At 36.8% G+C, this 26790-nt stretch overlaps 1 protein-coding gene across 1 annotated transcript in view; it reads left to right on the top strand.

Annotated features, from left to right (window-relative positions):
- The window catches only part of pdlim4 (PDZ and LIM domain 4), a 56556-nt gene extending 46047 nt beyond the window's left edge, over positions 1 to 10509 (top strand). Inside the window, exons 6-7 of the mRNA XM_038302229.1 lie at positions 4794 to 4932; positions 8061 to 10509. Of these exons, the coding sequence (XP_038158157.1) occupies positions 4794 to 4932; positions 8061 to 8265 (344 nt within the window). The 3' untranslated portion in view covers positions 8266 to 10509. The remainder of the gene's footprint in view (positions 1 to 4793; positions 4933 to 8060) is intronic.
- Positions 10510 to 26790: the final 16281 nt, after the last annotated feature.

The raw sequence follows: 26790 nt of genomic DNA, 5'->3' as shown, positions 1-26790 counted from the left end.
TTACAGGATACAGTTTAAGAGAAAATACACAATCAAAACAAGTGGAAGAAGTCACAGGGATAAGTTGAGCTATATGAAAACAGTTAGTGGTATTAAAGAAAATGTTTAAACTTGTTTTCCAATCAATCATGAATTTTAATTAATGCATAAAAGACAAAAATGCTTCACATACTTTGAGAGTGCCGCATTTGTACCACAATTTTGTTTCTAAAAACAACAGATTACCGATTACAGATTAACTGCAAAAAGTATTTTTTTGTTGCAGTAGGGCTGTTTCTCACAGATTTAATGTGAAGCAATTTATATTGTGTGGTTTTGTTTTTTTGTATTTGATACTGTCACAACATTTTAGGTTATACCTTTAAAGTGAGTGCTGGCAGGATAATTCACAGCAACAGAAACAAAGCAAAGTGCCCCTGCAGCGATGCCCGGAGCAAATCCAAACCACAGCTTTTTAATTCATTACCTCTCAAAACACTTAGATGAGTACAAAAGACAGCGATGAAACAGGAGGCAGATCCTAACGACAGTTGAAAGCAAAAGAAGGGAAAGAGAATCTAAGACTGTTGATGGACTTTAAGCTTGGTTGGACTAAAAGGTTGATTGACACTTAAAGCCCTTGTTGAAACAGTAAGATGCTACACGTTTACACAGGGACTATTAAAAGCTGCTCATCTCTTTGTTGGTTTCTACTTCTTTTAATCTGTTAAAATCTGAAATCTGTCCACAAACATTGGATCTTTGTTGTTTTTTAAAATGGTGCTCCAGCAAATAAACAACGCATGTTTAGTTTGACCTTCTCCTTTAAGGAAAATCACTAAATCTTTCTCTTAAAAGCATGCTTCATGTCAACCATTTAAATCTCTTTAGTGTGTAGCTGTCTGAGGGCAAAAGCTCCTGCAGAGGTCATGTTGTCTTTGAGGGTCTTTTAGGGTTAAAGTAAACAAGAGTGTCAGTTAACCCGAAATTCCATGAGCTCTAACTCCGTTTGACAGAACTAAAGGTGGAGTTCCGGTTATAAAACATATTATTTCTTTAAGCGGGTTATTAACAGAAACACAGTGTTGTTGCTTTAAGCAAAACATTACACACTGTTTTGCCCAAGAAGAAGCTCGGAAAAATATAAATCACAGATAAATAAATTGAAAAGAGGATGACTCACTAGGTGTGCGGTTAACATTCCTAGATTTTATCAGTCTACCACTGATACCGTGCGGAATGTAGTTGAGATAAAGCTGCGTTTTTGAAGAAATAACGCCTAATTTTTACATTTTTTTTTAAAAATACACCTGAACTGATTTGATTCTGCTGGTTTTATGTGATTTTTTTTTCTTTCACAAATGTATTTTATGCATGCCATATGTATGGTATGGTCTTACAATTTATTAAAAGCAAACTGTATACTTAAGCCCAAAATTATTGATATCCCTGGTGTATTTAGATTCAAATGAATCTTTAACTTTACTAACATGTTTCCTTTGACTAAAGTAATGTTGACTTTTAAGAGTGCCAAGCTTAACTTCTACCGCTGCTAGAGGCGCTCAGACCTCATACCTGCAGTGTGCGGTCACTGGGAATCCCCAGCAGAAGCTGCCTCAAGCTGGGTCGCCTCTTTGGGGCCTTTCCCCTACTCTTAGTGGCGGCTGGAAGTAGATGTTAGCATTTTTCAGGTATGTGTTACAAACCGTAGGCACCAGAATAATAAAAGTGAACATATTTTGCCGGCAGGTTTTTACATTTTAAGTTAATTTGGGCATAAATAAACAGTTTCAGTGGAGTGATCATAGCGCTCTGCATCAGCAGCGCTGTCGGTCTCCCTGCCAGCTCCCTAATCGGCTTCTCTGATTGGTTGATGTGGCGCATCGAAAAGCAAAAGTTGTAATTTTTCCAACTCCAGCATCTGCTGCTTGTGAAATTTGTAACATTTGAGCAAAGTTTCCAGGGAAATTTAGGCCATACCAAAGCCATACATCCCAAGACAGGACGTACAATTTGTCATATTTTCAGTAAAAGGGGAAATGATGTACGGCGGTATGCATTGTTGGCTTAAAGCCTGTTGCAGGGGCAAAACTAAATAAATAAAACCACCTTGCCAGGGACACAGTGTAACATACCAGACTGTGGGACAGCTAATTGTGATTTATGTACATGTAGTTCAGTTTCAAAATAGAAACAAGTTTCAAATATTTAACCATTTTAAACTAATCAGGGCTTTATGAGATAAAATTTTACACCCAGTTTTTAAAAAGGAGCGCTACAGCAGGTCATTCATCCCCGCTGCAACCAGACTCTACAATGCAACACTTCAATGGCAATAACTTGTGCAATGTATAATGTGCAATTTACTATCTGATACCCTGTGCAATAACCTGTTTCTCTATATTTGACACCCAGTGCAATAGCGATATATATATATATATGTATATATAAATATCCATCTATATAAATACCCATGTAAACACCCTTTGTAATAACCCAGCATAATGATCCTACTATTAAAAAAAAAATCTGTCAAATGTGGACCCACTGTATATACTTTATATTTTTCATGCACCTTTTTCTTCCTTTGGCACATTCTTCATCTTTGACTATTTTAACTGATGTAACGAGTAACTCTCTCCACTGTGAGATCGATAAAGTCAATCAATCGATCAAAATTATATCTTGATAAAAAACCCTATGGCTGTCTACTTATGGTTGATGTTGCTCAAATGAGTGACCAGGCTGTACCAGCTTCTGTATTAAGACTAAATTGGATGGGTCTCATGGGTATAAAAGGTTCTGTTTGCACTGGAAAGTGCAATGTTGCAGGCAAAGTAGGTCAGATAATGTTGTTTTGCATTATAAAATGGACTGTAACTGGACTACTGTATGCAGTTGCTACATTTGAAAAGTGATAACTCAAGCAAGACTAGACAAGTCCTCATTCATTGTGCTTTCTACACTTCACTGTGTTTGGAAACCATTTATTAGTCAGCCTAATTGGTAGAAAGTCACACTAGAATTATGGAGCTTCTTTTTCCATTACAAATTACGTAGTATAGATATTAAAACCACATAGAATGACTAATGTCAGTTGTTAATACAGCATAAGGCTTAGCACATGTCTTTTATTACTGAGGGATAGAAGGTGCTCTAAGCCCAGTTCCAGATGCAAGGTAATTAAACAGTGGTTAGTGGTTGTCCTAGCGGCCCTGCCGGCCTGAAAATCCTCTGCTGGCACTTCATCAGTAAAGAGGGGTCAGATTCCAGTTTGGGCATGAACTCCTCTGATCTGCCTTACTGCACCTTCAACTACTGAAGTAGATTTGACATCCAGTTGCTTTCATACCGTTTAAGAAGGCATAACTAAACACCGATGATCTAAGCCGACAGCTCGTCATAACACATGGCATCTGTGGGAACCTGTCTCTACCAACAGCAAGACATCAACCCCTATCACTTTTGCGTCATTGCTGAAATAGATTGTAATGAGATTTTAATTTGAAGTTTAAGATGTGAAGAAGCTGTCTCCATTTGCTCTTGCCAGGAAGATTAATGTTATCGCATTAATCTTGAATTCTGTACATTGGGATATTTTTACTTTTATCTGTCAGTTTTGACACGTTGAATGATTAATTGGTACCAGGAAGTGGACAGTGGAAACTTGAATAGAGTACACAGGGACGTCATGGGGAGAATAAAGCATCAAGAGGAAGAAAAGGGAAATTTGAGACAGTGATATAAGGTTTAGAAGAAAGAGGGGATAAAGTATTTCAACACTTTCATTTTTGTTCTGTTGGCAAAAAGAGCCTAGTGCTGTGCCTAAACTTGCATTAGTTCCTGTAGTTTCTAAAGTTCATAGTACAATAAATACAACAATAAAGTCCATAAGAAGGTAAAGACAAGTGGGGAGTTTAATACACTTTTTTTATTATTTAGACCGTATGTGTGGTATTGATTTGAAACTATGGCTGGTGTGCTTGTGAGGACATCTGCTAGTGTTCAGTGTAGTTAGCACTGTATAAGGACAATTATGGGTTTCACAAAAACTAATTGTAGGGTTGTTGCGCAATGGAAACATATTATTATGCATTTGACTTGTTATATTTCAAGCTATCTATCAGAGCATACTATATGAAGAATGGATTCATATCATAGCTTTATAAGTTTATAAGTTTTATATAAAATGTAAATGATTGAATTTACAGGTATGTTTTATATATATGTATATACGTAGAGCTATATATGTATATATTTATGTTTGTATATCTGGAACGTGTTACAAAAGTAATTTCCCTCTGGGATTATTAAAGTATGTCTGAGTCTGAGTAAGTTTCTGTTCCTGCAAACACATCAACTTTACATGGAAACATGTGCATCTTGCAATGGTAAACATCATTTGTAGCAACGTTCTACAAATATACTTGTACCTTGTTATTCTAACAGCAATTACTGTATTTAATGCTCAAAAATATATATTACCTGACAGTATGAGGGGAAAAAAAAAAGGGGAGGGGGGGATTTTCTGCTTTATACAGAATTAATATTCAGCATTTTTAGGTGTTCAACAGAAAATAAATGAATTTTACCTCCAGCTAAACCATAAAAAGAAACTTATTTTATTGAAGTTATGATCACCTTTCCCTTTATTGATAAAATTAATGTATTCAACAGTAATTCTCATTAAGAAACCAAACCTGTATATGGTAAATACAATGAAATTGTTGAGGTTTATAGATCTTGCAAGATCCCAGACCTCTGAAAATTGTTGGTTGAAAGTAAAGTTTTATTTATTGTTTTCTTGCCAACAGGTTTGTCACCAACAGAAAGGATGAGAAGCTTAAGGTCTCCAGTCAGGTCTCCGATACCAAAACTAGGAAGCCCAATTCCCCCTCCAACGACTGGTCTGCAGAAGCTGCCCCAATGCACACGCTGCTGTAATGGCATTGTGTAAGTATTTTACAAGATATAGTACAAAGATAGGGTAAAAAAACAATAAATATTGTGTCAAACTCCTCATTTCAAAGACTCAACTGAGAGAAAAACCATGCTGCATATTATATTGTTATTTTAGATATAAGTGTTGACTGTGGAAACACTTAAGCTGCATCTGGAAATCGTATATCTTCTGCCTGTTTTGTCACGTCCCCTTTGGTCATAAAGTTTTAAGACCCAAACCATGCTAGGTGAGTCAAGGTTTTACTCTGGCTGGAATCCGTGAGGTTAACTCACACCAGTCAACCTGCACCAACAGGCCATCATTTCTCAGAAGACGTATTTTAATGATTAATCAAAGCCAAACTCCACACCCTTTCCCATGCACCCGATACCACATAGCCGCATGCTTCTATGTACATTTATAAACCAACACACAGAGACACAGTCTGTTTTCCAAAGGATAAGCAAAGGGAGAAACCCCCACCCCCAAACCCACCCCCACCCCAATAAAAAGCTGCCACAGGTAGGCGATGATGTCATAAGCTTATATTACTGGTTGACAAGAAAACATTGTGGGGGTTTGCCAGAACAGAAATCCTGTTATGACCTCTGAGCACTTTACAGCCAGCATGTATAGAGCTTTGTGACAAGGGTTCATACAGCCAGCCATGTGTGGTTTAATTGTGTTTAAGGAAAACACACTGCACTCCAGAAAGTAAAACATTAAACTGCTATCACAATGTATCTTATCTTTGCATATCTGAAAACATGGTATATCTACATCTAAAAGTAAGTGCGTAATGCAGTTTTTATGGAATGCTATATTAACATAGTTTTGTAAAGTGTGTGTCACAAGTGATTTGGCCAGTGTGCTCCCGCAAAAGCACAGATGTAGGTAGACTTTCTGTGACCTCACAATGTATGCTCTTTCCTAACCTTGTGATTCCCTCTACAGAGGTGCATCTCAAAACAAGACAATTATATTGTGATGTTGTCCTGTACTTTTTATCACGGTTTTTGCTTCACTACCTTTTTTCGTTAAAGCTGCTGTTGAGTTGTTTAGCCTTTTGGTGCTCTGTATTGTTAAACATTAAATTAACTTTACAGTTAAATGTTACAACAATTTAGATTTGGAAAGTCTTTATTATTTAGTATTTATACTTGACACCATTGTTTAGGTGTAGACCAGTTGTAGATGTTGCAGTGCTGGATTGCATCTCTTTTTATCAAGTTGCTTTGGCAGGTAACTGTACACAGAAATGTAATGTTATGAGTTTAATGCCTAAAAGGAGTTAGTGTTTTTCTTGGACAAAAAAATAGCAGCTTTTTAACCTGCACCTGGAGTTTGGTGAAGTTAGATTTATTGCCATCCTTAGATCCAAGCTGCGATGCTCAAGCAATGATAGAAAAGTTATTTTTGCCTCTGAATGCACTAAAGCATCCTTTGAGAACTTCCCTGATATAACATTTGGGTAGATATATATCCAAATGTGCACAGGGTTTAGGTGGCTGTAAAAGAAGACATTATGGCTCATTTGAATAGATATTGGTTGAATAAACAGCTGTGTCAGTTTATCAAAACTTATTACCTTTTAAAGTCAAAATACATAGTCCCTGCTATGATACCAACTCCGTGAGCGACTCCAAATATATCTGAGTGCTTTGTTCACAATTGAATGTAACACTCCCATGCATTTTCGTGTTTTTTTTTTTTTAGTGCAGTCCCTTTGAAACTCTAAAAGTTAAAAAAAAAGTGTAGCTGTGACTCAAGGAGGCTGTAGGTGGTGGAAACCCAACATTTCTTTATTTTGAGCTTAAGAACATGATAATCAAAACATAATAAGCACACACCCATAGACACAGTGGCTCTGAATAGCACACGCCCCAAAAAAAATAAACATGATGAATCATTTGAAAACTTTGCAAATGTGAAGTAAGATTTATTCCTGTCTAATTTAATCAAAAAGAGACACAAAATTATGCATAAGTGTGCAAAACTCTAAATGAAAAATTTTTCAAACCACCTTTTGATTTCCCCCATGCATTCAGTCTTATTCAATAGAAGTCTTTGTCTCAGATCTTGTCTCACATTTGGTTCTGGACCCCGACTTCATTCTAAAACCTTCTCTTAGTAAGTCCATATTTTTTATTTTTTACTTATGGCCAGACTCACCGTGATAAATTAAATCCTTATTGACTTTCTGCTCTATAGCTATCCAAAATAAGAAATAAAAAATACATGATACAGTTCTGTTTCATCCACCTTAATAAAGAGGTAAATTATATGAGAGCATTATGACGTCACTGTGTGTCACAGTGGACATGGCATACTTTTGGTGAATTATCCAAACATACCTTTTGAAAACATTTCTGAATGCATTTTGTTTCACAAAAAAAAAAACAAAAAAACAAAAAAAAACAAGATGTTTATAGATTTTTAACGAGTGGAAATGTTTTTTTTAAGAAGAAACCACTTCTATCTTGTGGTCAAACTGTTTAGCTTATGTCAATAATACTAAAGATTAATGGCACATGTGCAAAACAACAACAACCAGAAAATCTCACAAGATATGTTTCTATCAGATTTTTCTAATTCACATTTAGAAGTATCACATTAGATAAGCTTGATGGAAGTGGCAAAATTTGATTAAACTCCCTTCATAAAAAATTTTCTGCGCTCAATTAAGGTGGTTTTGGCTTTTGCAAAAAAGCATTGATGCACGGCACAGAAGATAGAAACAGATCTGATGTAGCAAACTCTTACTGATGTGACGAAACAGCTGTTCAACAATGTTGGGCACCTTTGCAGTGCTTGGTTAATACGCTTAAACCTGAATTGTAAACAAAGGAAATTTGCATTTAAAATTTTTGAAACTTAGTTACATTTTGTTAAAAGGTAGGATTTTCCTGAATTTTTTAAAAGACCTGCCCTCTCCATCTTAAATATTCATATTTATGATTCACGCTTTAAATACTGTAACCTTACAAAGTGTGTGCTTCAATATGGTGTAATATAGAAATAAGTTGCTTTTGGCTTTGTGTCTTTTTTGAAAGGGAAAGTATAGTAAAACCACGACGTAACTTTTCTAGAAAGAAAGAAGGAAAGCTAACCCACTTTGTTTCCTGTGACTTTTACGCAGTGGCACCATTGTAAAGGCCCGGGACAAACTCTACCATCCAGACTGCTTCATTTGTGATGACTGCAGCATCAACCTAAAGCAGAGAGGCTACTTCTTTATCGAGGACAATCTGTATTGTGAGACCCACGCCAAGGCACGAGTCCAGCCACCTGAGGGCTACGATGTCGTGGCCGTGTACCCCAACTCCAAGGTGGAGCTGGTCTAAGATGAAGAGAATGGCTTTCATTTGCATCAGTAATGGGAAACAGAACATAGTAGAATTAGGCTACTGAGCATCCTAGCCAGCACTGATCAGGCTCTGTCCAGTAGGACTGCTGATGTTGGATCAGTTTTGCCTTCTTTGGTCCGGAGAGTTGTGTTAAACTTTAATGATCCCAGATCAGTACTCTCACACTGACAGGTTTGATAAATGCTTTGCATAGTGAAATATGTAGACAGGTTGAGGCCTGGAACTGATACATTTCCAAAAAACATTCTCCTGAAAACTGCTATCATTAATCTATTGTGTTTGAACCTAATTCAAGAGAAACAGCTGAATAAGTTTTGCTCATACTCGGAGAACAGTATTCATGTGCACAGTCTGATAACAATTAGTTCAGTAGCCTGACATTCTGTAATTTAGAAAATTCTCAAGTACACATTGCAAAAAGAAGACAAGGAGAATTCAAAAACTATTTTGTTTCTTGTTCTTTTATAATCTGCAGTTTACACTCCAATGCAGTTCGCAGGGATCTGTAGTTCAAATGTTGGTTGAAGGGCTTAAATTGTCATTTATCACTGCTACAGGTAAATATTTTACTCATGCTGCTTCTAACTTACTGGCAGTTCTATTTTTAGACTTTTCAGTTTTGCAGTTAAGGCTATTTTTCTCATATTAGCTCACTTTTCCACAGCTCTCACATGAAATTTACTATCAAATGTCATCCAGAAGCTTTGTAAGCAGATTTAAGGAATGTATCTTGTAGTAAACACCTTTGTATACAAGAAGAACTACTCGGCCCTACAGTTATTTTCACCTCTAGTAAAAAAATAAATTATTTTCACTGCAACACCAGAATCTTTGGTAACAGGGAGTTTGGTGTCAAATTAAATATTGGACCTAATCCAGCCTTGTTTTGCAGTTGTCTTAAAGGTGCATGGTCACACATGACTTTTTGAAATGTATACGCCAGCAGTCACAGTTTTTTTGTTTGTTTTTCCTAATTGTAATAGTACATAAATAGACATGAAACAAACATCACAAGTAGATATATTGATTTGTTCCTACTTTGATTCTTTTCCTATTTTTGTTTGTTTGTTAAGAACAAGAATCTTGTTTTTTCTTGGTGTTCTGATAAGTGGCTCTGGGGAGGAATCACTAGAACTTAAGAGTTGCTGTAGATTAATGTTTTTGGTTAAGATTTGCTCTTTGACTTTTGGCAGCTGTTGCTTTACAGCTTTATTAAGTAGCTGTATTCTGATAGCTCCTTTGCTCTGTCTGCAGATGCCGTACATGTCTGTTTATGTCTGTTCATAAAGCCCGTTGCTGGAATTCCATTTAGGCTCAAAAAGGACTAAACACTATTAAGACAGTCGCTTGGTGTATTTAGCCTTATTTTATGATCAATTCTTTTGTTTTGTTATTTTGTCTGGGCATATAGTGTGACTATGCACCTTTAAAACTTTCAATTGTTGTTTTGAATATAGTGTAGGTCAGAATTAATTGTGGCACATGGCAAATGTAGTTGCCAATATTGCCAAAGGCGCCGTAAAATAACCGTATGTGCAGAAGATAAGTTTAAAACTTTGATAAATAACAATTACTACTTAGTTTTCATGCAAGTTTAACAAGTGACATGAAAATGATACGAAACCTGAGTTTTATGACAAATAAACTCTCTGTCCCAGAGCCTGGAGACGGGCCATTTGGAGCAGATTATAAAGGTTATTCTGAGGATGTTTTCTTTCCTTTGCACCTGACTGGGAGAGGAATTTCAGTTATCGCTGTGAAGCATTCCTTTTCATAAAAACAAGAGTTCCCTGGGTATTTTTAAAGCCTCCTCGGGCTGACACAAGTATCCCCTCTACTTCTCCTGACAGCTTTTAATATGGCTTTGTGCATTTGTGTCCAGAGACAAAGCCATGGAAAAACGGCTTTAGATCAAACTTAAAACTTGTAAACGGGGAGTTCACTGCCTACAACATGTGGGAGTAATACCCTCCGTTTCGGTTTTTCTTGGAACAGCATCTACTTGGAAGAGAAAAAATTGACAGAAGTTGGAAGCAAGCATCTTTTTTTGTCTCCATCTTACTGTGAATTCATGACTCTGATTAGAGCCAGGGTCATAAAGCAAATGAAATATGTTTCGACATTTCCTTTAAGGAGAAAGGACAAAGTGTCAAGAGGGGATGAGAGACCAGAAACGAGTTAGATGACATCTAACTTCCTTTCTTAGAAGAAGAAAAAAAAGAATGTCATTTTATGACCATGAGTGTATTCCTTTTTTGCAAAGTGAAGTGAACTGGGTGGACAAGAGTGATTTCCTTCATTTCAAACAGTTTTTTAACATCACTATTTTTCAAATCTAAAGTAAAGAGTGCCTTTTGTTGTAGTTACTCATTTATTTTAGCTTCTTTGCTTGAAATCTTTAAATTATGTGAAAACCTTTAACATTACCACACCTGTCTCTGGTCATGTATATATTTTTTGTTGGGAATTGCTTTAACACGGTATACTTGTCACTCACAAAGCTTTGGCATTTAAGATTTTTCTTAAAAAAAAAACTATTTTTTTCCTCTTGTATTTAACTTATTGTCCTGCCAACACAGAAGTTTGTTTTCCATTTACTCTTTTTTTTTTTTTTTTCTTGGTTTTAAATAAAACAAAATCTGCAAAGCCATCACGTGTTAATTCACATTTTTTCTGGACCTGTCTACATGATTACCTAACAGAAAATCTCTAAAACACAAGTCCCTTCCATTTGTCTTACTTATACATTTCATTTTGAGACGTTTACTTTTTTATCTGCATATCTTGCAGTGTAAAGGCTGCAGAATTTGTGTCATGTATTACAATTTCTCAGACTTGCACAGAGGCTGTATATATATGATCATGTTTAAAATAATCTTTTTTTTTATAAAGTTAAGAAAGAAGGTTATGATATTCATCCAGTACATTTAACTGTGAAGTCTTGAAACGAATCACTAAAGCAAATTTAACCATATTTTTAAATTCCTATTCAAGGTACAAATACAAAGTAGCTGAAAATTAGGAAAATATGAACAAATCAGTCAAATTAGACTGGAAAAACAAAATGATAACCGAACCAAAAAAAACTGATTGAATGTATCTCATCAGTTCCATTCCCCCCCCCCCCCCCCCCCCCCATGTAGAACCAAATACATAAGAAAATAAAAAAACTGAACCGGGCTCCAGTTCAGATACAGTAACATCCAATCCAATTACTTTATTCAGTTAACTTTATTTAACAAGTTTATTCAATCAAATTGCAAAGAGTTCATTGTGACCCAGCAATGATTAAATCCATACGTGATTCTCTTCATTAAAAAACTTAATATGAATCTGAACTTTGCTTCAATCCTCCAACATGAACACAGTGAGAGTTAGATGTATATATTTACTAATAATGTCGCCATTATGACCTATTTATTACACAGTACAATATGTTTCTTTGAAACATACTTTTTTTTGTCTTGCAGCAAAAAAATAGTGACTCCTTTTTTTTTTTTTTTTTTTCAAAAATCAAGTACACAGAGTTTCCCACACGTGTCTTTCAATAAGAATTCCAACATCATGATCAGAGAGAAAAATCCCCTACTTGCTGCAGGTACCATGACTCTTTGGACAATCTGATACTGCTTGTGAAGAGAAAGAAAAACAGAAAAGAAGTGTGATAATCTTCCCCTTTTCAGTCCTTCAGGTTTATACCACAGATTAAGTGCAGATAGTCAACAAAAATATACAACCCGGATAAATGCTTGTTCTTTCCTTAGCCCACTTTCTGATTTCTGCTTTTGCCTGATTTTGTCTCTCTAAAATATTCCATATTATGGAATATGGAATATTTCCATATCATTTGACTCAACAATGGACAAAAATAACCTGAGAAAATACAAAAAAAAAAAAAGATTTTTGATTATCATTTTCTTTATCAAGGAAAACAGCTATTAAAAACACACTGGTCCTTCTTTTTCTCTATGTGTTTTTTTTTTCTTTCAAAACCTAAAAACAGTTTGTATTGCTCTTGGCAGCACCAACTTCTCATCAAACTTTAGTCTAAAGTGGACATAAGTTTTCTACATGTCTGTGGAGAAACTTTATGGTGTGTTGGTTAAACCTGTAGCATTTCAGGTAAATTTAAGCTCAGCCTTCCTCTGAGTCAGTCAGGTTGAGTGGAGGTTGGTGCGGGTTTAATGAAATAAAAAAGGCAACAGAAACAAAATCCACGAGCCAAAATACAGGAAACCAAAAACTAGGAGATGTCGGGTGAACCCACACATGGGGAGCAAAGTAACAACAAGAAACCAGCAATGATAAACTGCAGAGGAGGTGTATATATGGGGGACAGGACAAAAATGGGCTGATTTGGAGCAGGTGTGGATAGAATTAACTAGAAGGGAGCTAGGGGAAAGGAGACTGGAACAAGGGGGCAACAGAGAGCAACTCAAGAAATACAACCCAGCTTAAGTAGAACACAAAATTGAAAAGAAAGCAATGACTAACAAAACAGAATGATATAAATAACAGAAAATTCAAAAAGAAGTCCAAAAGGGGAGAACCATAACAGAGTCACTCATAAAGATATTTTCTTTGTTCTAGACTTGGACTTGCTTGTGTCTTTCAAAATATGTGCTAATGCAATGCTAGGTGAAGGTAAGTTTTAAATCACAAACTAATGGCAGAATAATACGTTTTTTTGTGACCTCTTGGTCATTTTTTTAGATTAATTACTTAAAATCTATTAGCTAACCTGTAAGAACAAACCAAATATATATATATATATATATATATATATATATATATATATATATATATATATATATATATATATATATATATATATATATATATATATATATATATAGAGTTAGAGTGATCTTTTAAATCTAGCACTAACCTGGGTGGTTAAATTAATTTATAGAACCCAGAAATTGATTAGTTGTTGTATTCTGAATTTGCCAAGGGGGCTCCTTCATACAATAACTAAGGTGCAAAAAACATATAAATCAATGAATTGACAGCAAACTCAAAAATTGAGCTGAGATACAAAATCACAAAATACATGGGAGAAAAATGCTAAAAAAGATCTATGCAACAAGTCAAGATGTTATGATACATTTGCTAGTTAAGAAAAACTAGCTCTTCATAGCGGCGGTAGGCAGTACCGGGGTGTGGGGGGTTGCTTCCCCCTTCTTAAAAAATCCTAAAAATCATCCTGCTTCTTAAATGATCATCCCCCCATACCATCCCCTGTGACATTTTATTACTGAATGTGTAAAATTTCTACTATGTATTAACAGTAGTGGCAATAATATTGCCCTTTATACATCTGGCAGGCTGTGTGTTTACAATTAGCCTCAACAAAATAAATAAAATCATTGAAGCGGCCTACCATGACTATGAAGCTGATCCCAGGGGGAAATTTATCCTCTGCATTTGTCCCTAACTCTATAGGGACAGTTAAAGCCATGCCAGTCCAGGTACTGACTGCAGTTCTACTGTAAGCTGCCTTGATCAAAGTCAATGACGGGCATACCTGACATGTTGCTTTAGGTTTATAGACTATATTAATTAGGCTATGTACAGTATGCCTAAAAAAAAAAAAAAATTCCACCATCCCCCTTCTTTTTTATTTTTAGGGGTTATGGCTACAAACCACTAGGAGGAAATGATCAACAAGTCAAATGGGACTTAATAGACATAACTACAAATTAATGTGTATGAACCTGATCCGCTGCAAAAACATTTTTAAATGCAGTTTAGAGGACATTTTGATGGAAGAAGGAAAAGTTTTTCTTTTAAATGTTTTTCCAGCACTACAGTAACTCTCTGACCATATGTTCATGTTTTTACCAACAGACTGATCCGATATGAGTGGATGATGATTTCCCCTAGTGGTCTGGAGCACTTCCATTAGGCAGGGCTAGTGTGGTGCGTTTCTAACTTGCTGTTTGTGTCTTTCTGTTTTCTGTGATTACAGCATTTCTCCTTTGCAGTGGGTTTCCTTTGCATAGGTTTGTCTGTTATTCATTTTTTTTGTGTTTACTAGTCTAATTTTCTTATTTGCTAGTCTCTTTTTGCTCTTTTTAGTGTCATTGTCATGCTTTATTACTTTTTGAATTGCTGTAAATTCGTGTTTGCACCCCTTGGCCACTGTGCACGCATGTTTATGCAAGAGCTGCTACTTTTGAAGGTTTATTACATAACTATGGCAAAACATTTTCATTTCTGAATTTTCAAAGATAATTTACAAAAATAAAAAATTATGGGAGTACTTGGCCCACAAAAGACTCCACACATTCTCTATCAACATTTAGTAAACTTTGAGAATAAACACATTCAGTTGCTAAAAAACACACCTTTGCTTTGCAGACTGCAACATTCCTCTCACGCTTGTTTGGTTTTCAGTACACTATGTTCTTTCATCCGGGGTCAAATTCTTTCCACTGACCTCTATGGAAAAATTTTAAAAGGTCTGCTATATTGTTTATTTTAATGTAATATTTTTTTACATTCTCAAAATACAGTTCTATATACATAAATAAAATAAAATATGTTTATCATTACCAAGCTTCTAACGTATTGAACTTACTGTATGCATCTTTTATGCATTTTGTTAACATTTCTAAATGGTTTTCTTTTTTCTAAATCATAATTATGTTACGTGTTGACTTTGAATAATAACAGAATTTAAAGAGAACAATGCCTTTCTTCCTTTGCGTATAATGTAAAAAATATACTTAAGGTCAGTTTTGTTCTGTTCTCTATATTGTACTTTCTTCTTTATCAGTCATTGCAGACAGGGAGCTCAGCGAGGTTGCAAAAGCTGCCATTAGTCATTATACAGCCTAGGTTTAAAAGAATGGTTGTTTCTAACTCTTCCTATAAGATATATCTTTAACAAACAGTACACAAAAGAACAAAAAAAATAAGACTGGCATCACGTTTAGCTTTACAGCAAAAATCAGTTTCATAGATTCACGTTTTAATTTTGTTTATATACTATAACCACTGTTCATGTTGTTTATCAGTGTGTTTCATGAAGGATGGTCTTGTTTGTTTCTGGTCAGCTGTTTATCTATGATTGATAGCTATGGGGTTTCTTCACTTTTAGAAAAAAAATAAAACTATGATACTCCCTTGATTAAAGAATAAACACATAACTTGTAGAAGCAAAGCATATTGTGTCAGATTACAACTATTTTTATGGCATTTCTAAAACAAATGTAATGGGAACATGGGATAGAAATGTAAGCTGAGACATAGACTCAAATCTCTACTTAAGGTAAGACAGGTATGCTTTGATTGCCCTAGTCATGAATTAGGTACAACAATCCACTGTTGCCTGACCTTATATCTTTTGATCAACTTTTATTTTAAACAGTGTTAAGTCTTAATTTTCTGCTAATTTTACATTTTCAGAAACATTTTCTTTGGAGCAAAGTATGTCATCTTTGTGTACAAGCAGGACGAGTGTATTGACTCATGAGAGAATGGAAGAATATGCAAAGAGCCCTAAGTACACTCTTTATATGGTAGAGGATCTGTTAGGCTCTGGGCCTGTCTCTCTTAATTAGACCCTTTGAACCTTTTTAGAATAATAAACCCTGAAATCTTAATATATAAATATAAATTGAATGTCTTATCAATGTGTCATCAATCGGTATTTAATATACATAAAACTAAAACAGCACATGTGCAGAAAACTTTAATGTAAGAATGCATACAAAGGACAACAAAGACAACCCAATGAAATTGTTAAAAAAAATGCCCCCTGGATGCTTCCCTCTGGAGGCTTTAGGAGTCCCACAACCCAGCCAGGCTAGAAACGAGTCCTTATTCAGCTTGACAGCATCCCTTACTGCGGGTGTCCACCACTGGGTTCAGAGATTGCGGCACAACAGGCACTGCAGACCTTCCTTGCAGTTAGAGCTACGGGAGGCTGCATCGAGGATGGAGGCAGAGAACATGGCCCACTCAGACTCCATGTCTCCAGCCACCCCCTGAATTCTGGGAGAATTTGTCCTGGAGGTGGGAGTTGACCAGTCGTTCCCAGCAGACCCTCACTACTCACTTGGGCCTGCCAATTTTGTCCGACTTCTTCCTCTTCCAGTGTATTGAGCTCATCACAAAGACCTGATCTGTGGACAGCTCCACCCCTCACTTCACCTGTGTGCAAGAAATGCAGTCGGAGGTAAGAAGATATGACTGCAAAGTCGATCATTGACCTCCAGGCTAGGATGTCCTGGTGCCAAATGCACAGGTGAACATTCTAATGCTTGATTATGGACAATCCCTGACCTGCACAGAAGTCCAATAATGAGTTACTGTCTGGGTTCAGAGCTGGCGGGCCTCCCATTCACTTGTGTCACAGTCGCTTCTCACATGGTCATTGAAGTCTTCCACTGGAAGGGTCTTTATCCAACCTCATGCTCTTTCCCTCCCTGTGAGGTGACATTCAACGTCTCCAGTTTAAGTGCCCACGGATGGGGTTGCAGAGGCCTCAGCCTCTGACTGCTGCCCAATTCTCTCTGCACTGGTCCCTCATGGTTCCCCCTTCATGTGCTGCCCTTGCGTTACTCCTTTGGACTGGGCCTCACCGGATCCGGCAAGGAAGAACCCCGACCACTAGGTGCTTGCCAACGAATCCCAACCCTAGGCCTAGTTCTGCCATACCGGCCGAGCCTTGATTTTTTTGGTCTTAATAAGGGTTTTTGAATCGCTCTTTGTCTGACCTGTCACCAAGAGCCTGTTTGGCTTGGGACACACTACCAGGGGCATTTAAGAAAAACATAGCCTCTGGGCTCATCCGGGCACTGAATCCTTAATAAATTAAGTTTAATTTAAAACTTTTAATAATTTCAGAAAAAAAAGCTATATAGTTATTTCTTAATGAAATTGTTTAATAATTCTGGGTTCTTAACTGGCTGTTTGCAAGGGACAAATGTGATGGATATAAGTCCCTGTGTTTGATAAGGCCCTGTGTTTATTGATTCTAATGTAGAGCTTTTCTGCTCCTTTCAACCCTTTTCATGGTCCAGATGGGTCTTTGACGGGATGAAGCTAACACTTAGCTGTTTTTCGGTCCTACACCCACTACCCTGAACAAGACACTGTGGGGCACCTAGTGTCCCTGCCCTGATGACTCATTGCTGCAATTACCTGTGTCAGATAATCATTATCCGGGCAATCTAATGTCATGGATGATGGTTTTGCTGTTCCTGCAGCAAAAAAAAATATATTTTTTGAAGGCATTTTTTCAAATTAAATCTTTTTGTAGTGTAGAGTTAATCACCTTTCCAGTTCTGATCATGGAGTTGAAAGCTTGCAAGTTATTGTTTGTGCAACAAAAGACTTGGACTCCATTCTGTGGACATCATCATTCTTTTTAATCCTGCATGACTATGTGTATGTATGAGAGTGCTTGCACTGCAAATGTGACAGAATGCATTTCCCTTGTTCTAATCTGACCCTCATTTTGAACAGAACTGATTAATACCAAAATAAGCCTGAAAAACAAAAAAAAACAAGACCAAACCTTTAAAAATGGTGTGCTTGGAAAGTGTCCTGACAACATACCTTTTAGGTTTATTTAATAGACTTCGTACTACTGAATGTGTACAAACATTGGACGAGATATGCTAAACAATTCTGTTTAGGAATTCTTAGTTCTGCTCACTGTATTATCTCTTTGGATCCTTGCCAACAATTTCCAGAATATAGATGTATCTGTAAGCATTATCTATGGCTGTCTTAGATATATACCTTACAGATATAAAAAGCCAAAGTGAGCAGCCACAGTTTACCAGACTGACCTTACTACATTGTCAGCTAGAATTCAGACATATGCAACACATCTCTGCTAACTCAAGCTAGTGTAAACAAGAAGAAAAAGAATGTGAAAACTAAACAGAGGCTCATGTTTTATTGCTCTGGACAAAACATGATTCTGAATAACTTGAGTAAGTCTTAAAATCCATCTGCATTTTTGGTCAAGAACGGCAATAACACGACTTAATTAACAATTACTCTGGAAAGCATGTTTTTTATGTGGATCAGCAAGATGAAATAATAAAAAATGTTTATATTTTTTTAAATTTCTAAATTCTTTTTTTACATTAGTAAAACCCTAACAATAGACATTTATCAGACAGGACAGTGTTGGCCTAGTGGGTCAGAGCAGTGCACTTGTGCTCTGAGAAGGTTGCAAGTACCCGGTTTGATCCTCACAGCCTCCACTCTGGGTCTCTGAGCAAAACCCTTAACCTCTGAGGGCTCCCCGGGCACCACACAATGGCAGCCCACTGCTCCCCAAAGGAATAGGTCAAATGCAGAGAGTGAATTTCCCCGTTGTAAGACAATAAAGCAATTTACATTTGTTTTTTATATTTTCTATTTAAGCAAAGTGTGCAAATGGCCAGTGAAAAAGGTTTGGGAACTTTTTTAAATTATGTTTTTGTTTTATCACCATCATGAAACAGACAGATTGAGTTTTCATACATATAAAAACAAGGACACACATATTTTCATCAAAGAAACTGAGAGATTGAGCAAGCTCCAGATTTTCCGTCCAGCAGAATCAGTCACCCTTCTCTATATTGCCATCTTGCTCAGCCAGTGGCTTGATTGGAAGACTGCTGGCTTGATTGGAAGGCTGCTGGCGTTTATGATAACTTGCAACAAGTCTTTTACAGAGCTAAGGTAGAATTTTGGCACACTCTTTGTTGCAGAACTGTTATAATTTAGCCACAATCAAGGATTTTCCAAGATGAACATCCTTTATAAACCTATTCCAAAGTATATCAATAGCATTCAGATCAGGACTTTGACTAGACAGCTCCAGAGTCATTATTTTGTTTTCACTTCAGCCATTCAGAGGCTATCTTGTTGGTGTGTTTATATCATTTTCCGGCTGTAGAACTTAAGTTGGTATTAACTTGAGGTCACAATAGATAGACTAGCATTCTTCATAAGTATTTTTTGGTAGACAACAGGATTCATTGTTTCATTTGTTACAGCAAGCTCCAGGTCCTGGACAACCCCTGATCGTCACACTACCACAACTTTATTTTGCTGTTTGAGTGTTTTTTTTCTCTTGAACAAAGTGTTACTTTTATATGAGATGTAATTGGACATGCCCCGTTTTTTGTTGTCAGTGTTTTGTTATCGTCAGTCCAACTCAAAATATTGTTTTCTAACTGTTTTGGGGATCATCAATACATGTTTCATAAGCAGTGTTTTTTGTGTTGAAATGCTGCCATGCAGCCCATTTTTGCTCTCTTTGTTTATGGTAAAGTCGTGAACACTGAGCTTGACTGAGAAAGGTGAGGCCTGCAGTTTTTGGATGTTGTTGTTGTTGGGCCTTTTGTGACCTCTTGGCTGACCCATGGCTGTGCTCCTTGGGTAACTTTTATCAACTGGTTACTTGATGTCCAAATAGTGCTGGCAGTAGGAACAAGGAAGGAAAAGGCGCCTCCATGCTTCCTATCATAGCTCATTTAGCATCGGGAGCTCCTGAGGTTCCTATCTGGCACTGGGGAGCTAGTGATTGAGCACAGCTCTAGCCCCTCCCATGTCTCAGTTCCTCCTGCGCTCCAATTCTTTCACCTTTAACTTTGGTTAACAACAAATGTTTGCCCTTAGAATAGTTGTGCCATTTGATTTATAGTGACTAGCCTAGTCCAAAGGAAAATGTTATAAAATGCTTGACTACAGGACAACTCCTTAGACCTCCAGGTATACTTAACAACTTACTTTGGTTGTCTGCAGTCTTCTTTTCACTTTTGTTATGTTTTCTGTTTTTTTGTTCTTCTCATCTCATACAGGTGTGGAAGCAGACTTCTAGATTTACTGTATATTTAGTTTTATCGCTCTTTTCATGCAGCCTTTCCTATCTCTGTGTCTTTCTCTCTCCCCTTAATTCTTATCCCCTCTTTCTTTCTAACCTCCCTTCCATCGCCATATCCATTGTATACATTTTTACTCCCTAAATAATAAATAAAGATTAATATAAAGCACAACACCAACTGGAGCCCTATGACAACAGTCATAATGCTCTGCTTGTGAAAGCAAAGCTGTAGTAAAGTTGTAAGTCGCTTATTCACTGTTAAAAGCTGCTGAGCTTTTCACTGTTGAAGTCTAAGTAAGTCAAAGCTGTTGGTCTATCATCTAGCTTAGCCCTTACAAATGTGAATCAGACATCCATTAACTACACTCCTATATAAATGTTAACATGCTTTATTAGTAAACTTGATCAATGCAGCAGCATTCCATTTAGATTAAATCAATAAATCAATAATTATACTATACCAAGAATATTTAGAGAGATAATCTAACCCAAATTGCTAAGTGTATTTAAAAGCTTGAACAAGGTAAAAACCTTTTATTTTTGTTAATGGTAAAGACTGTCTTTTCGGAAAGGATACTTTCTTACTCACAGTCCCCAGACCTTGATATTATCTCGTGCTGATATCCAGCCTTGTCCTCTTTGGCAACACAGACCTCAGCCTTTCCTTCAACTGCCTAACAAATGGTGCGGTCGTATCTACAGGTGCTGGTCATAAAATTAGAATATCATGAAAAAGTAGATTGATTTCAGTAATTCCATTTAAAAAGTGAAACTTGTATATTATATTCATACATTACATACAAACTCATATATTTCAGATGTTTATTTTGTTTAATTTTGATGATTACAAATGACAACAAATGAAAATCTCAAATTCATCATATCAGAAAATTAGAATATTGTGAAAAGGTTCAAAATTGATGGCCCCTGGTGCCACACTCTAATCAGCTAATTAACTCAAACCACCTGCAAAAGCCTTTAAATGGTCTTTCAGTCTAGTTCTATAGGCTACACAATCATGGGGAAGACTGCTGACTTGACAGTTGTCCAAAAGACGACCATCAACACCTTGCACAAGGAGGGCAAGACACAAAAGGTCATCGCTAAAGAGGCTGGCTGTTCACAGAGCTCAGTGTCCAAGCACATTAGTAGAGAGGCGAAGGGAAGGAAAAGATGTGGTCGAAAAAAGTGTACAAGCAAGAGAGATAACCGCACCCTGGAGAGGATTGTGAAACAAAACCCATTCAAAAATGTGGGGGAGATTCACAAAGAGTGGACTGCAGCTGGAGTGAGTGCTTCAAGAACCACCACACACAGACGTATGAAAGACATGGGTTTCTGCTGTCGCATTCCTTGTGTCAAGCCACTCTTGAACCACAGACAGCGTCAGAAGCGTCTTGCCTGGGCTAAAGAGAAAAAGGACTGGACTGCTGGTGAGTGGTCCAAAGTCATGTTCTCTGATGAAAGTAAATTTTGCATTTCCTTTGGAAATCAAGGTCCCAGAGTCTGGAGGAAAAGAAGAGAGGCACTTCATCCACGTTGCTTGAAGTCCAGTGTAAAGTTTCCACAGTCAGTGAAGGTTTGGGGTGCCATGTCATCTGCTGGTGTTGGTCCATTGTGTTTTCTGAGGTCCAGGGTCAACGCAGCCATATACCAGGAAGTTTTAGAGCACTTCATGCTTCCTGCAGCTGACCAACTTTTTGGAGATGCAGATTTCATTTTCCAACAGGACTTGGCACCTGCACACAGTGCCAAAGCTACCAGTACCTGGTTGAAGGACCATGGTATCCCTGTTCTTAATTGGCCAGCAAACTCTCCTGACCTTAACCCCATAGAAAATCTATGGGGTATTGTGAAGAAGAAGATGCAATACACCAGACCCAACAATTCAGAAGAGCTAAAAGCCACTATTAGAGCAACCTGGGCTATCATAACACCTGAGCAGTGCCACAGACTGATCGACTCCATGCCACGCCGCATTGCTGCAGTAATACAGGCCAAAAGAGGCCCAACTAAATACTGAGTGCTGTACATGCTCATACTTTTCATGTTCATACTTTTCAGTTGGCCAACATTTCTATAAATCCTTTGTTTTTATTGGTCTTCAGTAATATTCTAATTTTCTGATATGATGAATTTGAGATTTTCATTTGTTGTCATTTGTAATCATCAAAATTAAACAAAATAAACATCTGAAATATATGAGTTTGTATGTAATGTATGAATATAATATACAAGTTTCACTTTTTAAATGGAATTACTGAAATCAATCTACTTTTTCATGATATTCTAATTTTATGACCAGCACCTGTAAATCTTCTGCTGAAAAGTACTGAACTTGGGTTCCTGAACTAACCCAGAAACAAATTACTTCGCTGTGTGGTGAAACTGCTCGGAATCTTCTTTGAATCCTATATTTAGATCTTCAGGACCACTGATCACGTCTAAAACTACACTAAAGTACAATTCTGTCTTTATCCATAGAACGTCAAATTGAGGAATAGTCTTTTACTTCTGCTAAGATGGTATTGCTAAGTGTCCTTTCAATCCCGAGCAAAGCAAAACTCTCTGTTTAAAACCTTTTGCTTTTCTTAGTGGCAACAAGTGACCTTTAAAAAGAATATTTTACTCACAACTTCTTCGAGTCAAATCCATTTGATATACATACCCAGGCTTTTTTTATTTTATTTTTCTCTTTTAACACTATCCTCAGCCTTTCCTTTAACTTCTAAAAACCCTCTGAATGACCATCTAGTCAAAAGTGAAGAATTTTTGGATTTGTACTTCTAAAAGCTCTAGCTATAAGAATGCCACCAAAGCTGTAAGAATGCCACCTAATGAACTCAGAATGCCACCAAAGCAATAATCACGGTGAAAAATAAAGAGGCAAAACAAATAATACAAGTATTATTTGTATTATTATTATTTGTATTATTTGGAGGACTGAGAAGATTCTCAGTCCTCCAGATCATAGTCATTAAAAAAGAAAGCAAAAAAACAAAAACAAAAAAACACTGAACTTTGCTTTCCAAGTGTGAAGACGCTTTGCTTCCCATCCAGGAAGCTTTTTCAGTTCAAACGCATGGCTCAACACAGGAGAGCTACCTCCTCCGGACAACGCTCGGCAGTACATCTACACCTTATCGACAAAGGACATTCTTTTTAGGACCAGAATTCTCACATTTTGAACAAAGAAAACACTTAGTTTGAAAGGGATGTGAAGAAAGACATCTTGCCTCATCAGCCAGGCCAACAATGTCCCTAACGACTCCCCTTTTCAGAGACATAGGCCAGTAACGGGTATGGAAGGCTAACAAAGACCTCAACAACTCCCCATAACTAAGGGGGGGGGGGGGGGGGGGGGGGGGGCGCGCTTTGTTGGGCTACTATATAAAGCTTGGAACTAATTCAGACATTTTTAATTGAAAAAGGTTCCTGGATGGGAAGCAAAGCGTCTTCACACTTGGAAAGCAAAGTTCAGTGTTTTTTTGTTTGGTTTTTTTGCTTTCTTTTTTCTTCTTTTCAACAAACAATAAGTAGGGTTTAAAGAATATGTTGTGACCCTTAAGAATTTTAAACACTAAACACAAACTAATGCTACAGAAAATTCATAATTTTTTAACAGAATATTAATCAACATTTACAGTTGATTTTGTTACTTTGGTAATAGAGGACTCAACCACATCGCAGCTGTTAGTGGCAACAAGTAAAATTACACTCACCACCCACTTTATTACGTACACCATACTAGTAACGGGTTGTACCACCTTTTGCATTCAGAACAATTTATGACAATCCTTCATGTCATAAATTAAAAAAAAGATACTGAACACATTCCTCACAAAGTTTGGTCCATATTGACTGAATATCATCACACTGATGCAACTGGTTTGTCGGTTGCATGACTGTGACACAATTCTCCAGTTCCTCCACATCCCAAAGATGCTCTATTGGATTAAGACCTGGCAACTGTGAAGGCATTATATAGATAATGACATGACAGTTTCATAGCAGAAGTTTAAAAGTTCCCCTTTTTCCATGATGGGTCCTTAACCGACAGGTCCGTGGGGGTGATATAATTCCCGTGTGGTGATGTTGTTAGTGACACTGCAACCCTAAGTTGCTAGTGTGTAAACCAGCTGCAATGGACAGGTGACACAAGACTTCCTAACAGTAAGTTATGTTCAACTTCAAACTCAAGGAACCATAAACTCATTGTAAGCTGGTTTAGATGCAAACATGTAAAATTGCTAGAGGCGGAACTAAGAATGCAGTCTGCCAGCTTTTCAGCTTGCGAAGTCCCCCTTAAGATCATGTATGTCATGGGAGCATAACACAAATGTTTATGATTGGAAAGTACACACACTGAGCCTGAAAGTTTTGATTCGAATTTAAAAACAACTCAGGCAGTATGAGCTATAATGAAATGACATAAAACCAAAAAAGGAGGATTGAGATATTAGATCATGGCAGGAATCCAATACATTCATGTTCATTATTTGAGTGCTTTATTCGCTTCATTTAAGCTTAAAGCAATCTTGCTTGAACACAGCAATTTTGTTAAGCATTGTGCAATCGAAAGACCAATTAATCTTTAAATTATCATTACAACTCATGCTAAAATGCACTCCTCAAGGTTTGAAATGACAGGCAGCAATTTTTCAAGCAGTAGATTATGCAAAACATGCCATGTTTCTTTTGAATTTACATTGAATTTTATGACTGTCTTGCAGATGTTTTTTTTTTTTTATGAAACACCCATGAGACACAGCTTCTCTGGAGCATTAAGCACAAAAAGAGTCAAAAATCCAGAGGCTTGACATCAGTCTGCTTTTGTTTTGCCTAAATGTGAATATTTCATTGAAAGAAGACAAATGAACGCTCTGAAATCATTCACTCCCACACAGTTTACAGCATTCAATCTGCATGTAAATTTCATGGATTGTATAATTATAGTTGTTTTAAGATGACACAATGTTGAAACACACTCGGAGATGGGTGGGAAAAAGCCTGCATGAAACTCCAGAGCTATGTCATTTCACCCGAAACCATGAGCTCATTTTCATATTTAGCCTTATGAATTTAATTTACAACTTCCAATTTGATTTATGTGTGTTCAAGAGTCCACATTTTCTCTTGGCTTTCAAATTTAGCAAATCAAATTTAGACTTGCAGCTGGGAAACTCTGCTAGTCTACTTGGAGCTAAACATGAATCTCACAGAACCACAGGGTAGATTGTGTCATGTATAAAATAAAGCAAATCATGGCATCATTTAGCTCCAATTTGATGATTATTTTCCAAAGATTTTCCAAGTTCTGCATGGGTTTTCTCTGAATACTAAGGCGCAATTGAAGGTGCCTCAGGAAATGAAAAAAGCAACCGCTAGTATCGTATTTACACTCTTGGTAGATTTTTTAATTCATATTATGATGGTTCAAATGATAACATTTGCAATCATTATAAATATTATCGATGAACAGTAGCAGTTGATATGAAATCGTTGTTGGCAATCTCGTCTAAACCAGTTTGAGCATTAACTGTGAAGGAGGAGCTCAACATAATTAGCCATAGTAAGTCAAAATAACATTGAGTTACAATACTTACTAACTTAATTTCAATGCAACAATCAAGACATAACAATTATAAAAGATGGTTTACACATATCTAGGGGTAGTGTCTTAAAATAATAGTAGAAACGGCAGCTTAGTACATGTTTACTCAAGCCCCCTTTAAACCACATTAAAGCACACTGCAAAACTACCTATTTTGCCAGATGTATATGAACTCTGTAGGGTGGCTGATTCTAAATACAGTAAGCTCCTATTCTGAGCTCCTGGTATTTCACCTTTTGTGGGGTCAACAGATCTGAGTTGGAAAGGAAGTCCTCCAGATGTTATTATGTGACAGAAACACAAATAATTCCTCCATGTCAAGCTAGGGCTACGACTAAGGTGGCTGAGGGGTGCAATTGCCATGTAAATACATGATTTCACAGCAAATAAAAAAGACTCTGTAAACTCATCAATTAGTCTAGCAAACTCAAAAAAATAGACTAGCAAACTGAAATGGAATTTTAATAGGATGACGACAACAATTCACATCTGCAAATGCTTATTTATGCCAATGGGTGACAGTAAATTCTTAAAACTTCAGCATTTAATTGATCCCAATTAGATTTGCAAAGGATATCATTCTAGAAAGGTGAAGAATTTTGGGAATGGACAGCAAATGTCATGACATCTAATGGAAGACATTACATTACTGCCATCAAACTCTTAAAACCTTCAACCTTTAGCTAAAAGGAAATGTTGGTTATAAAGTATGTGAAGCAAGGACGTATCTGCTGTTGATCGATGGCCTTAGAAATGAGAGCAGAACCTCTCGCTGTGAGCTTGTCTCATCTTTTTAAAAGCCTGAACAGCATTACAGCATTAATGGTCTCTCTGTGTTTGGTACCCTGACTGTATCTTATGCAAAATGTGATTTTTAATATTAGAAATTATTTATTTAGACTTAATATGTTACCCTGTGATGGACTGGCGACCTGTCCAGGGTGTACCACGCCTCTCGCCCGTAGACAGCTGGAGATGGGCACCAGCACCCCTCGTGACCCCGCTTGGGATAAGCGTGACAGAGGATAGATGGATGGACTTAATTTGT

This window comes from Cyprinodon tularosa, unplaced genomic scaffold (assembly GCF_016077235.1).
Source record: "Cyprinodon tularosa strain WSP-4 unplaced genomic scaffold, ASM1607723v1 ctg484, whole genome shotgun sequence".
NCBI lineage: Eukaryota > Metazoa > Chordata > Actinopteri > Cyprinodontiformes > Cyprinodontidae > Cyprinodon > Cyprinodon tularosa.
This window is presented reverse-complemented; position numbering and strand designations above follow the sequence as displayed.